The sequence below is a fragment of the Anomaloglossus baeobatrachus genome, chromosome 4 (genome assembly GCF_048569485.1).
Source record: "Anomaloglossus baeobatrachus isolate aAnoBae1 chromosome 4, aAnoBae1.hap1, whole genome shotgun sequence".
Lineage (NCBI taxonomy): Eukaryota > Metazoa > Chordata > Amphibia > Anura > Aromobatidae > Anomaloglossus > Anomaloglossus baeobatrachus.
This window is the reverse complement of record NC_134356.1, coordinates 643,321,021-643,333,453: the sequence shown is the minus strand read 5'-3', so window position 1 is coordinate 643,333,453 and position 12,433 is coordinate 643,321,021. Positions and strand designations below refer to the sequence as shown.

At 43.5% G+C, this 12,433-nt stretch overlaps 2 protein-coding genes across 4 annotated transcripts in view; one reads left to right on the top strand and one right to left on the bottom strand.

Moving 5' to 3' along the window:
• Positions 1-4,714, bottom strand: part of KCTD9 (potassium channel tetramerization domain containing 9) — an 80,234-nt gene extending 75,520 nt beyond the window's left edge. The window contains exons 1-2 of the mRNA XM_075343071.1: positions 4,591-4,714; positions 2,423-2,547 (exon numbers count right to left, since the gene is read on the bottom strand). Of these exons, the coding sequence (XP_075199186.1) occupies positions 2,423-2,547; positions 4,591-4,638 (173 nt within the window). The 5' untranslated portion in view covers positions 4,639-4,714. The remainder of the gene's footprint in view (positions 1-2,422; positions 2,548-4,590) is intronic.
• Positions 4,715-5,150: 436 nt separating this feature from the next.
• CDCA2 (cell division cycle associated 2) overlaps positions 5,151-12,433 on the top strand; it is a 74,330-nt gene continuing 67,047 nt past the window's right edge. The window contains exons 1-4 of one of the 3 annotated variants that reach the window (XM_075346466.1): positions 5,151-5,202; positions 6,939-7,388; positions 9,218-9,351; positions 10,738-10,885. In XM_075346466.1, the coding sequence (XP_075202581.1) occupies positions 6,950-7,388; positions 9,218-9,351; positions 10,738-10,885 (721 nt within the window). In that variant the 5' untranslated portion in view covers positions 5,151-5,202; positions 6,939-6,949. Of the gene's footprint in view, positions 5,203-5,367; positions 5,439-6,938; positions 7,389-9,217; positions 9,352-10,737; positions 10,886-12,433 lie in introns of those variants that run through there. The other 2 variants (XM_075346465.1, XM_075346464.1) reach the window with 2 other exon arrangements.

Sequence of the window (12,433 nt, the reverse complement as noted above, 5' to 3'; positions counted from 1 at the left end):
TGATAACACCAGAAGGCGAGTATAACACCAGGGGGTTACACTTAAAGCATCACTTCTGTGCTGGAAAAAAAAAAAAAAAAAAAAAAAAAAAAAAAAAGCTATAGCTCTTTAAAGAAGGGGGAAGAAAAAAAAAAAAAAAACTAAGAAAGAAAGCGGAGACGTCACACGGGTCTCAGATGGGAAAACCCCTGAAATTGTTGTTACATCAGCAGAAACAAGACTGTCCAGTTCAGCCGGGCACCGCTCCTCTCCGCCGCAGCTTTTTATTTTTTCAATGACGCTGACACACATATATACAATGCCTTGCGAAAGTATTCAGCCCCCTTGAATTTTTTCAACCTTTTCCCACATTTCAGGCTTCAAACATAAAGCTAAACAGGTTAATGTTCTGGTGAAGAATCTACAACAAGAGGGACACAATTGTGAAGTTGAACGAAATTTGTTGCAGATTTTAAACTTTTATAAAAAATAAATAACTGAAAATTGGGGCGTGCAATATTATTCATCCCCTTTAAGTTAATACTCTGTAGCGCCACCTTTTGCTGCGATTACAGCTGCAGTCGCTTGGGGTATGTGTCTATCAGTTTTGCACATCGAGAGGCTGAAATTCTTGCCCATTCTTTCTTTGTAAACAGCTGGAGCTGAGTGAGGTTGGATGTAGGCGTTTGTGAACAGCAGTTTTCAGCTCTTTCCACAGATTCTCGATTGGGTTCAGGTCTGGACTGTGACTTGGCCATTCTAACACCTGGATACGTTTATTTGTGAACCATTCCATTGTAGATTTTGCTTTATGTTTGGGATCATTGTCTTGTTGGAAGACAAATCTCCGTCCCAGTCTCAGGTCTTTTGCAGACTCCAACAGGTTTTCTTCAAGAATGGTCCTGTATTTGGCTCTATCCATCTTGCCATCAATTTTAACCAACTTCCCTGTCCCTGCTGAAGCAAAGCAGGCCCAAACCATGATGCTGCCACCACCATGTTTGACAGTGGGGATGGTGTGTTCAGGGTGATGAGCTGTGTTGCTTTTACATCAAACATATTGTTTGGTATTGTGCCCAAATAGTTCAATTTTGGTTTCATCTGACCAGAGCACCTTCTTCCACATGTTTGGTGTGTCTCCCAGGTGGCTTGTGGCAAACTGTAAACGACGCTTTTTATGAATATCTTTGAGAAATGGCTTTCTCCTTGCCACTCTTCCATAAAGGCCAGATTTGTGCAGTGTATGACTGATTGTTGTCCTATGGACAGACTCTCCCACCTCAGCTGTAGATCTCTGCAGGTCATCCAGAGTGATCATGGGCCTCTTGGCCGCATCTCTGATCAGTCTTCTCCTTGTTTGAGATGAAAGTTTGGATGGACGGCCGGGTCTTGTTAGATTTGCAGTGGTATGATGCTCCTTCCATTTCAATATGATCGCTTGCACAGTGCTTCTTGGGATGTTTAAAGTTTTGGAAATCTTTTTGTAACCAAATCCAGCTTTAAACTTCTCCACAACAGTATCGCGGACCTGCCTGTTGTGTTCCTTGGTCTTCATGATGCTGTTCAACTTCACAACTGTCTCCCACTTGTTGTTGATTTTTCACCATAACATAAAAAATGTTATCTTTATGTTTGAAGCCTGAAATGTGGGAAAAGGTTGAAAATTTCAAGGGGACTGAATACTTTTGCAAGGCACTGTATATATTATATATTATATTAGTCCGAAATGTGTATGGATCTTCCCTCCCCGTCATCATGTGCTGATGCAGAGTCAGGAGACCCCCATACACATAGAATTGTTGGACCAATCCCGATGATGTCAGTCATTACTTTACAAGGCTGTAAAGACTTGTATGGCTGGTGTTTAAGTGGTTAACACTGATATTGAAAATTCTCAGTGCAAGATCAGTGGGGTCCGATACCGAGACCCTAACCAGTTAGCAGGATAAAGCACTGCTACACCTTTTATTTTTCACTCAGCAACATCCATCCAAGTGTACCCAAGTGTACTGCAGCCCCTTATCCACGCCTTTTTTTTACAAGGCCACAATCAACCGAAGCAAGACACGTCATTAGAAAACCTTAAGGGTTTGTCCAGGCTTGAGGTTAAAGTCTGCAGTCACTTTACAGACTTTTGGATTCAACAGTGCGCACTGTCAGGATTCTTCGTAAGTATGTAATTTGCATACATGCGGTCACATGCCGACCAGACTTGCGTGGACACGACTAGATGGAATGTGGCCAGAAGTAAGCAAGTGACTTAAGTGTGACCGCCCAATCCCAACCCAGGAGAAGCCTGACAGTGCGCAATGCACACACACAAGTCTGAAGTCACAGACTTTAACCTCAAGCCTGGACAACCCCTCTAACAACGGGCCTTATAATTGTTAATGACTCCTGTACTACATGTGACCGGGATATCAGAGCGCAGACTCTGCATTACCTGATGAGGGCGATGTCGTCGATCAGGCCTCCTTTGTCGTTGTACACCCCCGTGGCGCGGATTCCTAACTTGGAGCTGGCGAGAGAGAGGACGTCGGAGATTGTAGATCCGTGAAGGGCGACCACCTGCGACAGGGAGGAACCGAGAGAAATGACCGAACTGCTGCTGCCGCCAGGGAGGAGAGTGGCGGAAACAGAGAACATGAGCCCAAGACCAGTGCTGCCCCCGATATACCGCGCAGACATAACTCCTCACATGCCACAGCCAACAGCATTCATACTGGCATCAGGTTTTTGTTGTTTTTTTTCCCCACACCTGCCTAAAACTTTTGCACAGTACCGTATTGTGCGTCCGAACAGAAGAACTGTCATACAACAGCGAGGGGGTTACATGTTCAGGAAAAACAACCACCACCACACAAACACTGATGATAATAAATAATAATATTACATTATTATTATTATTATTATTATTATCAACAACAAAGTCTCTTTAAAAAAAAGAAAAATAATGAAGGCTAAATATATTATTATTATCATCATTAATAATAATAAATAATAATAATTATAATAAACACCAAAGTCTCTTTAAAAAAAAAAATAATGAAGGCTAAATATATTATCAATAATAATAATAATAATAATAATACAAAATAATAATTATTATAATAAAAAAGTCTCTTTAAAAAAAAGAAAAATAATGAAGGCTAAATAAATTATTATTATTAATAATAATAATAATAATAATAATAATAATAATAATAACAAAAAAGTCTTTAAAAAAAGAAAAATAATGAAGGCTAAATATATTATTATCATCAATAATAAATAATAATAATAATTATAATAAACAACAACAAAGTCTCTTTAAAAAAAAGAATAATGAAGGCTAAATATATTATCATCAATAATAATAAATAATAATAATAATAAATAAACAACAACAGTCTCTTTAAAAAAAAAAAAAAAAAGAATGAAGGCTAAATATATCAATTATTATTATTATTATTGATATATTTAACCTTCATTTTTTTTTTTTTTAAAGAGACTGTTGTTGTTTATTATTATTATTATTATTGATATATTTAGCCTTCATTCTTTTTTTTTTTTAAAGAGACTGTTGTTTATTATTATTATTATTATTATTATTATTATTATTATTATTATTATTATTATTAAGTCTCTTTAAAAAAAAAAAAAGAATAATGAAGGCTAAATATATTATTATTAATAATAATATATTTTGCGTTCCTATAAGTTGCGTTGTTACAGAAAAAAAAAATTCCAATTATTGATGGCCAAAAAAAGAGAAAAAAGGTAATTTAAACAAAAAGTTGCCAGAATTGCCCACAAATAAAAATACAAATTTACAATTTCTTTGCATGCCAAAAACTAAAAAAAAGTTTAAAAAAAACAAACCCTACAAAAAAAAAGCCAGAAAAAAAGCCCCAACAGGATAATACAATACAAAAAGAAAAAAAAAGTTACCGCTCTCAGCAAATGGCAAAAACTAGACATAAAAAAAAATTATAATTTTTTTAAAAATGATTACATTTTGTGGCCCCAGCAGTAACTAGAACTTTTTTTAGTTAATCGTAGTCATGTCGTATGGACTAAATGAGAACTTGGCACAAATCTGAAGGGCAGAATCCCCCTCCCCCCGATGGTTTCCTTTAAAAAAAAAACAAAACATAAAAGTTTCTTGATTCTATAGATCCCAAAAATGTCATCAATATAAGAGTCATAAAAAAGAAAGAAAATATATTACTACTACTACTACTACTACTACTACTACTACTACTACTACTACTACTACTACTACTAATAATAATAATAATAATAATAATAAAACAAATACTAAAAATGTAGTTAAATGAGGAATAAAAAAAAACAAAAAAAAAAACAAAAACAAGGGAAAGTGTTAAATAAAACAAAAATCAACAACAAAAATAAAAAAAATAAAAATTTATAAAACCAATAACTTAAAATATAATTGGAGTAATTTTTTTCCATTGTCCCTGATAGACATTGCTCTGGTTCTCTATGTGTGGAGCATTCTCCCTGTGACTGTGTACAGGGGAGTGGACATGCCCTCTAAGCGTCTGTGACCACCCCCACTGCTGCACCCCGGTGCCCCCCTCACGTCCAGCCCCCCGTGCCCCCGCTCACCTTCCCGTGCCGGCCGTTCCCCCTCACGAACACGGTGACCCTCTTCATGCTGGGGGTCTCCCTCCCGCCTCCGCCAGCTCCCCAGCTAACCCGGAAGACTGCTGGAGAACAACGTGACAGCGAGCCGCGCCAACCAACCACCGTCAACCTGACAGCAGGCAGTAACCAATCAAAGTCGACCTAGGCGGAGTTATCACACAACCAATGGTAGGCGTCGCCAGTAACTTTTCATTGTGGTACACAGAGAGCCAAATACCGGTCCTTTTTTTTTCCTGACTTCCTGTCTGGGAGGCTCGGGAATCGCTCAGTCGCCATGTTTGTTGTGGGCAAAAAAAGTTAAATTATTACAAACATTAAGAAAACATGGCTTCTTTCTTCTCATAAACAAAACCGCTTTTGTCAATGATGGAGCCTGTGGACAGGAGCGGAGCTGTGACATAAGCCATATGTTTCCTATGTTAACATCTTACACCCTAATGCCAAAATGAAAGATGGCGTGTTGCGTGTAAGTAAAGCTCAACGCGCATGCGTCTCTTTCGCGCTTGCGCTGTTCTTGTTCGACATCATTTTTGCATCCGTTACCTTGCCCAGTATTCATCCGCAGCCTTTTAAGTACGATTCCTGTATGGTTTGTGGATGACGCTCATATTTTAGTAGAACAATCAGTATGATCGGTGCCCTTCTCTGAAGGAGCCTGGGGTCTTGATAGTGGTTTGGTTAAACAGGTTTATGTGGGACTATTTAGCTTGGGCGGAGGGATCGCGGTGAGGGGCGGTAGATTTGAATTTGAATCAGAAGGCACTGCGGTGTCTGCGCCGTGCGGACGTGTCCATGTATGTACTGTCCATGTATGTATATAGGTGCTCATTACCGGAGTGCGGGGGCGAGGAGCGGACCTCAGGGAGGGGGAGGTTGGGTGTGCGGCCTCACACTGCAGCTGGAGAGTCTGGGGGTATACAGCCAGTATACAGGAGCGTGCATATATACAGAGCTCCTATGTGTGTGTGTATGCAGACTTTACATGTATGTGTATATAATGAGCTGTTATATCTCCACTGCGTACAGATGTGTCCATACATAGTCTATACACCGTGCACATCGAACAGCTCTGAGCACATATATATATATATATATATATATATATATATATATATATATATATATATATATATATATATATATATATATATATATATATACATATACATACACACCGCACAGGTAAAAGCTATAGGTAATGTGTGTATATATGGTACATGCAGTGCATAGGTTTCTGTGTAATGTTATACATATATATATATATATATATATATATATATATATATATGCACACAGACGTTTTTCAGTTCAAAAGGGCTGTACAATGTGTGTACACACATTATATACATATATATATATTAGATGCACGCACTAGTGTTTGATTGGGGTTTTGATATAACTAAAACTCTTGTGCCTTGGTATCTATGTTGAATTCTGCTGTTTTAAATTTTGCATAAAGACAAGTATTGATTTTCTATATAGCAGACATCAGTAGACTCAGGGTACAATTATCCACTGTGCAATTTTTGAACATTTATGTCAGCAGCAGACACACTTTGTATGTGTATATGCATGCTTGGAACTATGTGATATGATATTTAGATATCATTCCCTGGTAGATTAGCAAGACTCTTTACAAGAGTTCTTGCAGGTTATGTAGGTACCTTTTAAGATCTTTCCTCCTGGCCTCACCTTCTTTGTATTCTGTATAAATTTGCATATGTATTTTTTCATTACTCTTTTGATATAGAAAATATATTAATAAACACGCATGAAAATACATATTGTTTGAAGCATTTCTACTCATTTTCTCCTGTTTTTGATATATATATGTGTGTATAAGTATCGCACCACTTATTCCATGGCGCTTTACATGTGCAAAGGGGTATGGTAAAGTACAATAATCATAAGCAAGACAAGGCACAGACTGGTAGAGGAGGAGAGAGGTTTCTGCCCACGAGGGCTCATCAAGGTGTGTGTGTATGTGTGTGAATATTTTATATATATATATATATATATATATATATATATATATATATATATATATATATATATATATATACACACACACACACTAATATATATAATGTGCACACTACTGTTGTTTGTAAGCAGCACTGGTCCCTTGGTGCTGTACATGTGAGGAGAGTTTCTATGCAATAAATATATCTATATATGTGTGTGTGTGTGTGTGTGTGTCGCTTAAATGCTTCTGTCTGAGAGTGACGGCGATAATGACGTGGCTATCTATGAGCAGTGCCAGTAATGTCCCCACATCCAGCTACTCACCTTCATGGTTTTGGTTCCAGGTGAGACGGTGATGGCCAGAAGAAACATTCTACAAGAGATCCCCATCCTGGTGCCAGAGACCGAGCAGCAGTCGTATGAAATCGTATCTGAAGACGAGGCGTCCATCCCGTATGACAAGCAGACCCTCTTCCCCACCGAGCGGCCGCACTCCAGATACATCAGCAATGATGAGTCCAAGGAGAACATCACCCCCACCCAGCTGGAGAATATATTTAACGGGAAGACAAGCCAGGTGACGGTTTTGGCCGATATCGGTGATGACTCTGCCCCATCCAGCTCCACCCAGACTAGCCATACTTCAACGGAAGCTACAGCTGTGTCCTCTCCTAAAAAGAGTATGGAGGCATCGCCCGAGGATCCGCGACCATGTGACACCCCCATGGACTTCGGTGCCGTCACTGTGGAAGATTTTGGCATCTCTAGTGAAAGCTTCACCACCAAGAGTGCAGGTGAAATAATCTGTATATCTGCAGCTTGTTCCAATGTGTATGGGCTGGACACATTCCCGCCATCCACCCCCTTACACTCTGTTAGGGTGGTCTGTGTAGAAAAGGACACTTTATCACTTTGACTATCGAGTCTTCGCAGACTGCCACCTTTATCCATGTCTTAGGCGTTGGTGTCTTCCTTTCTGAAAAAGCCATAAAGAGTGGCACTGATCTTCTAGGTAGATGGGCTGTATCTGCTGCCAAGAGGGTCTTGGACCCGAGCTCCTCAATCTCAAGGTGCCTCAGAGTTGTGAAGAAAAGGGTCTTTCTGGCTTATTTGATGTGATTGCTTGAGAGAAAACTGCTAAACCTCCCGCTGATGTAAGGTTGTTAGGGCGCAGCTCAGTGGCCCAATTGGGGCGAGCCATTGCCTGTATGGTTGTGTACGCTAAAAGTCCGTCGGTGCCCAAATTGATGCCTGTGATTGCTTCTGTGGGCATACATGAGAATGGAGGCATATTGTAGAGGTTGTTGCCAAATATATAAATATGATAAGGGAACCTCATCGATCGCTGGGGGTCTCATCACTTAGGACCCCAACATTCCTGAGAATCAGATGAAGAGTGAGTGAAGCGTTCACCCATCCTCTCTGTTCGTTTTGCATCCTACGTCACTCCGCAATTTCCAAGGAGGTGAGGAGCTTGTGCTCGCCCTCTGCTCACATGGGCTTTCGGAAATGTCCATTTTCGAGCTCAATGGGTCACCCAATGATCAGATTTCTAGGTATCCACTAACTTATGTACAGTCGCCCCCTGCTATACCATGGTTCACTTAATGCAGCTTCACTGTGTCGCGAGTCCTTGTGTGGGTGGTAGCGATGGTGGAGCGAGGTCACAGGAAGCATGGGCGGTGGTGGAGCGGGGTGATGCTGCAAGCGGTGCGGCAAGTGCTGCAGATGCTCCCTGCGGGTGCTGGCAGGAACATCCAGAAATTGTCAGCGGTGCGGGCTTCAAAGATATGGCGCCCGGAGTTGGCACGTGCATAGATTGAGCTATTGGCTCAATGACGAACCGAGAGCTCACCTCCGCACATGCCACCTCTCTGGGCACCATTTTCCTTAAGCCCGCTGCTGGGCGATCAGTGGCATGCGGAGATGAGATCTTGAGCCGAGAGCTCCAGCTGCACACGCGTTGACTCCAGGTGCTATTATTTGAAGCCCGCAGGACGGCCCCTGCCTCAGTCCACAGCATTTCCCCTGTCTACCGTCACCATTCTCCACCAATCCCCGGTAAGCTAGATTCGGCTTATAAGACGCACCCCTCATTTTCCTCCCCAATTTTTGTGAGGAAAACTGCGTCTTATAAACCGTAAAATACAGGTAAAAAAATAAAGTAAATATGACTCCTACTTTGCGTATTTTCAGGTATCGCGGGGGTCTCTAGAACGTAACTCCCGCGATAGGTGAGGGATCACTGTATTTTGTTATGAAAAAGGAGAGAAATAATTTTATTCTGTGTGCCAAAGAGTAAAAAAAAATAAAGGGGGTGCACTTTTTCAAGTCGTGAAGGATGATGGAAGAGGCCCATGTGTTTGGCCGCAGGTTTGTTCTGGTCCAGGATGGCACTTCTTTGTGCCACAAATAAAAAGAATCTGTCACCAGGATTTTGCCACCTGAGATCAGCATGATGTAGGAACAGAGTCCCTGACTCCACTGATGTCACGTGCTGGGCTACCTGCAGATTACTCTTCAAGGTTGCCATTCAGCTATGATCTTGCTCTTATAAATACTTTGTATATTTTGAGTTTGAAATATTTTTTTCTTCTTTTGGCTTTTTTTTTTTTCCTTGCAGAAAAATCTCCCAAATCCTTGCACAAGCACAGGCGCAGGTCCACAATTGGAGTCCGGGGGTCCCCTGAAATGAACTTCCTGGTCCGGCAGATTGCACTGCAGAGAAGCAATAGGAACAGCGAGCCGGAGCCCCTGGTAAATGCCTGAACTCTGTAGCCTTCAGTCCTCAACAAACAAGAGTTGTATGCACAGCCTATCATATACTGAACCTCAGAGCTGTGCTCCCAGACAAAGCTTATCATGTAGTGAGCCTCAGAGCTGTGCTCCCAGACAAAGCTTATCATGTACTGAGCCTCAGAGCTGTGCTCCCAGACAAAGCTCATCATGTACTGAGCCTCAGAGCTGTGCTCCCAGACAAAGCTCATCATGTACTGAGCCTCAGAGCTGTGCTCCCAGACAAAGCTCATCATGTACTGAGCCTCAGAGCTGTGCTCCCAGACAAAGCTCATCATGTACTGAGCCTCAGAGCTGCGCTCCAAGACAAAGCTCATCATGTACTGAGCCTCAGAGCTGCGCTCCCAGACAAAGCTCATCATGTACTGAGCCTCAGAGCTGCGCTCCCAGACGAAGCTCATCATGTACTGAGCCTCAGAGCTGCGCTCCCAGACAAAGCTCATCATGTACTGAGCCTCAGAGCTGCGCTCCCAGACAAAGCTCATCATGTACTGAGCCTCAGAGCTGCGCTCCCAGACAAAGCTCATCATGTACTGAGCCTCAGAGCTGCGCTCCCAGACAAAGCTCATCATGTACTGAGCCTCAGAGCTGCGCTCCCAGACAAAGCTCATCATGTACTGAGCCTCCGAGCTGCGCTCCCAGACAAAGCTCATCATGTACTGAGCCTCCGAGCTGTGCTCCCAGACAAAGCTCATCATGTACTGAGCCTCAGAGCTGTGCTCCCAGACAAAGCTCATCATGTACTGAGCCTCAGAGCTGTGCTCCCAGACAAAGCTCATCATGTACTGAGCCTCAGAGCTGTGCTCCCAGACAAAGCTCATCATGTACTGAGCCTCAGAGCTGTGCTCCCAGACAAAGCTCATCATGTACTGAGCCTCAGAGCTGTGCTCCCAGACAAAGCTCATCATGTACTGAGCCTCAGAGCTGTGCTCCCAGACAAAGCTCATCATGTACTGAGCCTCAGCGCTGCGCTCCCAGAGCTGATTATAGTCAGTGCGCAGTATTGCAGTATGCGGGATTGCTACCTGCTCACATAATAGGGGATAACTGAGACCCCCCCCCCCCCTACCCCCCTCAAGGATAGCTAGACCAGAGAACCCCCGCTTGTAGTTACAGCAGTGGCCATGTGGGATTGAGGGAACTGCTCAACGCTGCACACAGATCTGTCCATGAATGGATTGGGGGTGCGCTTACAGGCCACCGCTCCATTGCAGGGCACCACAGTGGGCGTCTCAGCAGTGTGACCCACATCGATCTGATATTTGACACATTGTAAGGATCTGTCATCAGTATGGTAATGGTAACCCTGGACTTCCCCTTTAAGGCCATTATTCTCTGTCTTCACAGGACAACCCTTTCACGTCTCCTCGAAATACCACACTGAGAGACAAGATCTCTGCCTTCCGGAACGCCTTCCAGGTGGTGGAGGAAACGGAAAGAAGACAGTCTTTTCCGGGATTTTCAGAAGTCAAGGAGGAGTTGGAATGTGAGACAGGTGAGAAAATAGATAATTGAAATGGTGGTGTAAGACAGAAATGCAAAAGAGAAACAATCCCAGTAATTGTCCCCTTAAAGGTAATTCATCAGCAGATTATTTATTTAATTTTGTAGCCCCGACTGGTCTAAGCTGTTATGTTGCTGTGATGCAGAGTAATCTGTACCTCTTCTTTTACAATTCTTTATTCCATTCCCAAGTAATAATTTTTCCAATTTTATTTTGTAAATGAGCCCTAAGTGCAGAGGGCCTTTGCCATACGTGGATAGCTCTCCTCCTTACACACCACTGGGAGGCTTGGGCCTGCATGTTCAGCTCTCCAGCCGCTCTCCTTACACACCGCTGGGAGGCTTGGGCCTGCACGTTCAGCTCTCCGGCCGCTCTCCTTACACACCGCCGGGGTACTTGGCCCTGCATGTACAGCTCTCCGGCCGCTCTCCTTACACACCGCCGGGGTACTTGGCCCTGCATGTTCGTTTCTCCAGCTGCTCCTCACACCACCATCTTGGGCTTGGCCCTGTACGTACAGCTTTTTGGCCGCTCTCCTCACATCACCGTCTTGGGCTTGGCCCTGTACGTAGCGCTCTTTGGCCGCTCTCCTCACATCACCGTCTTGGGCTTGGCCCTGAACGTAGAGCTCTTTGGCCGCTCTCCTCACATCACCGTCTTGGGCTTGGCCCTGTATGTAGAGCTCTTTGGCCGCTCTCCTCACACCACAGTCTTGGGCTTGGCCCTCTATGTAGAGCTCTTTGGCCGCTCTCCTTACATCACCGTCTTGGGCTTAGCCCTGTATGTAGAGCTCTTTGGCTGCTCTCCTCACATCACCGTCTTGGGCTTGGCCCTGTATGTAGCGCTCTTTGGCCGCTCTCCTCATATCACCGTCTTGGGCTTGGCCCTGTATGTAGAGCTCTTTGGCCGCTCTCCTCACATCACCGTCTTGGGCTTGGCCCTGTATGTAGAGCTCTTTGGCCGCTCTCCTCACATCACCGTCTTGGGCTTGGCCCTGTATGTAGAGCTCTTTGGCCGCTCTCCTCACATCACCGTCTTGGGCTTGGCCCTGTATGTAGAGCTCTTTGGCCGCTCTCCTCACATCACCGTCTTGGGCTTGGCCCTGTATGTAGAGCTGTTTGGCCGCTCTCTTCACATCACCGTCTTGGGCTTGGCCCTGCATGTAGAGCTCTTTGGCCGCTCTCTTCACATCACCGTCTTGGGCTTGGCCCTGTACGTACAGCTCTCTGGCCCATCTCCTCACAAACCACCTTCCTACGCTTGATGAGTGACCGGTCACACTTTTCTCATTTTTCTTAGATTTTCCTTAGCAGTAATGCAGGTCCATGTTCACACATTCATGGTTCCCATACGTTAGCATTATCCGAGTGCAAACTGTCTTTTTTTTGTAATTTGTCATGTTCAGTTATGCTCTTGTTCACACCTCAGTTTGGTGAGTGCAGTGAGTCTTTTTGTCTATATTAAGAGATCCTGCTTAGGCACTGTCATTCCATGGGGCGATGCATGTGGAGATCCATAATCCAGCTTTATAAATGTCAC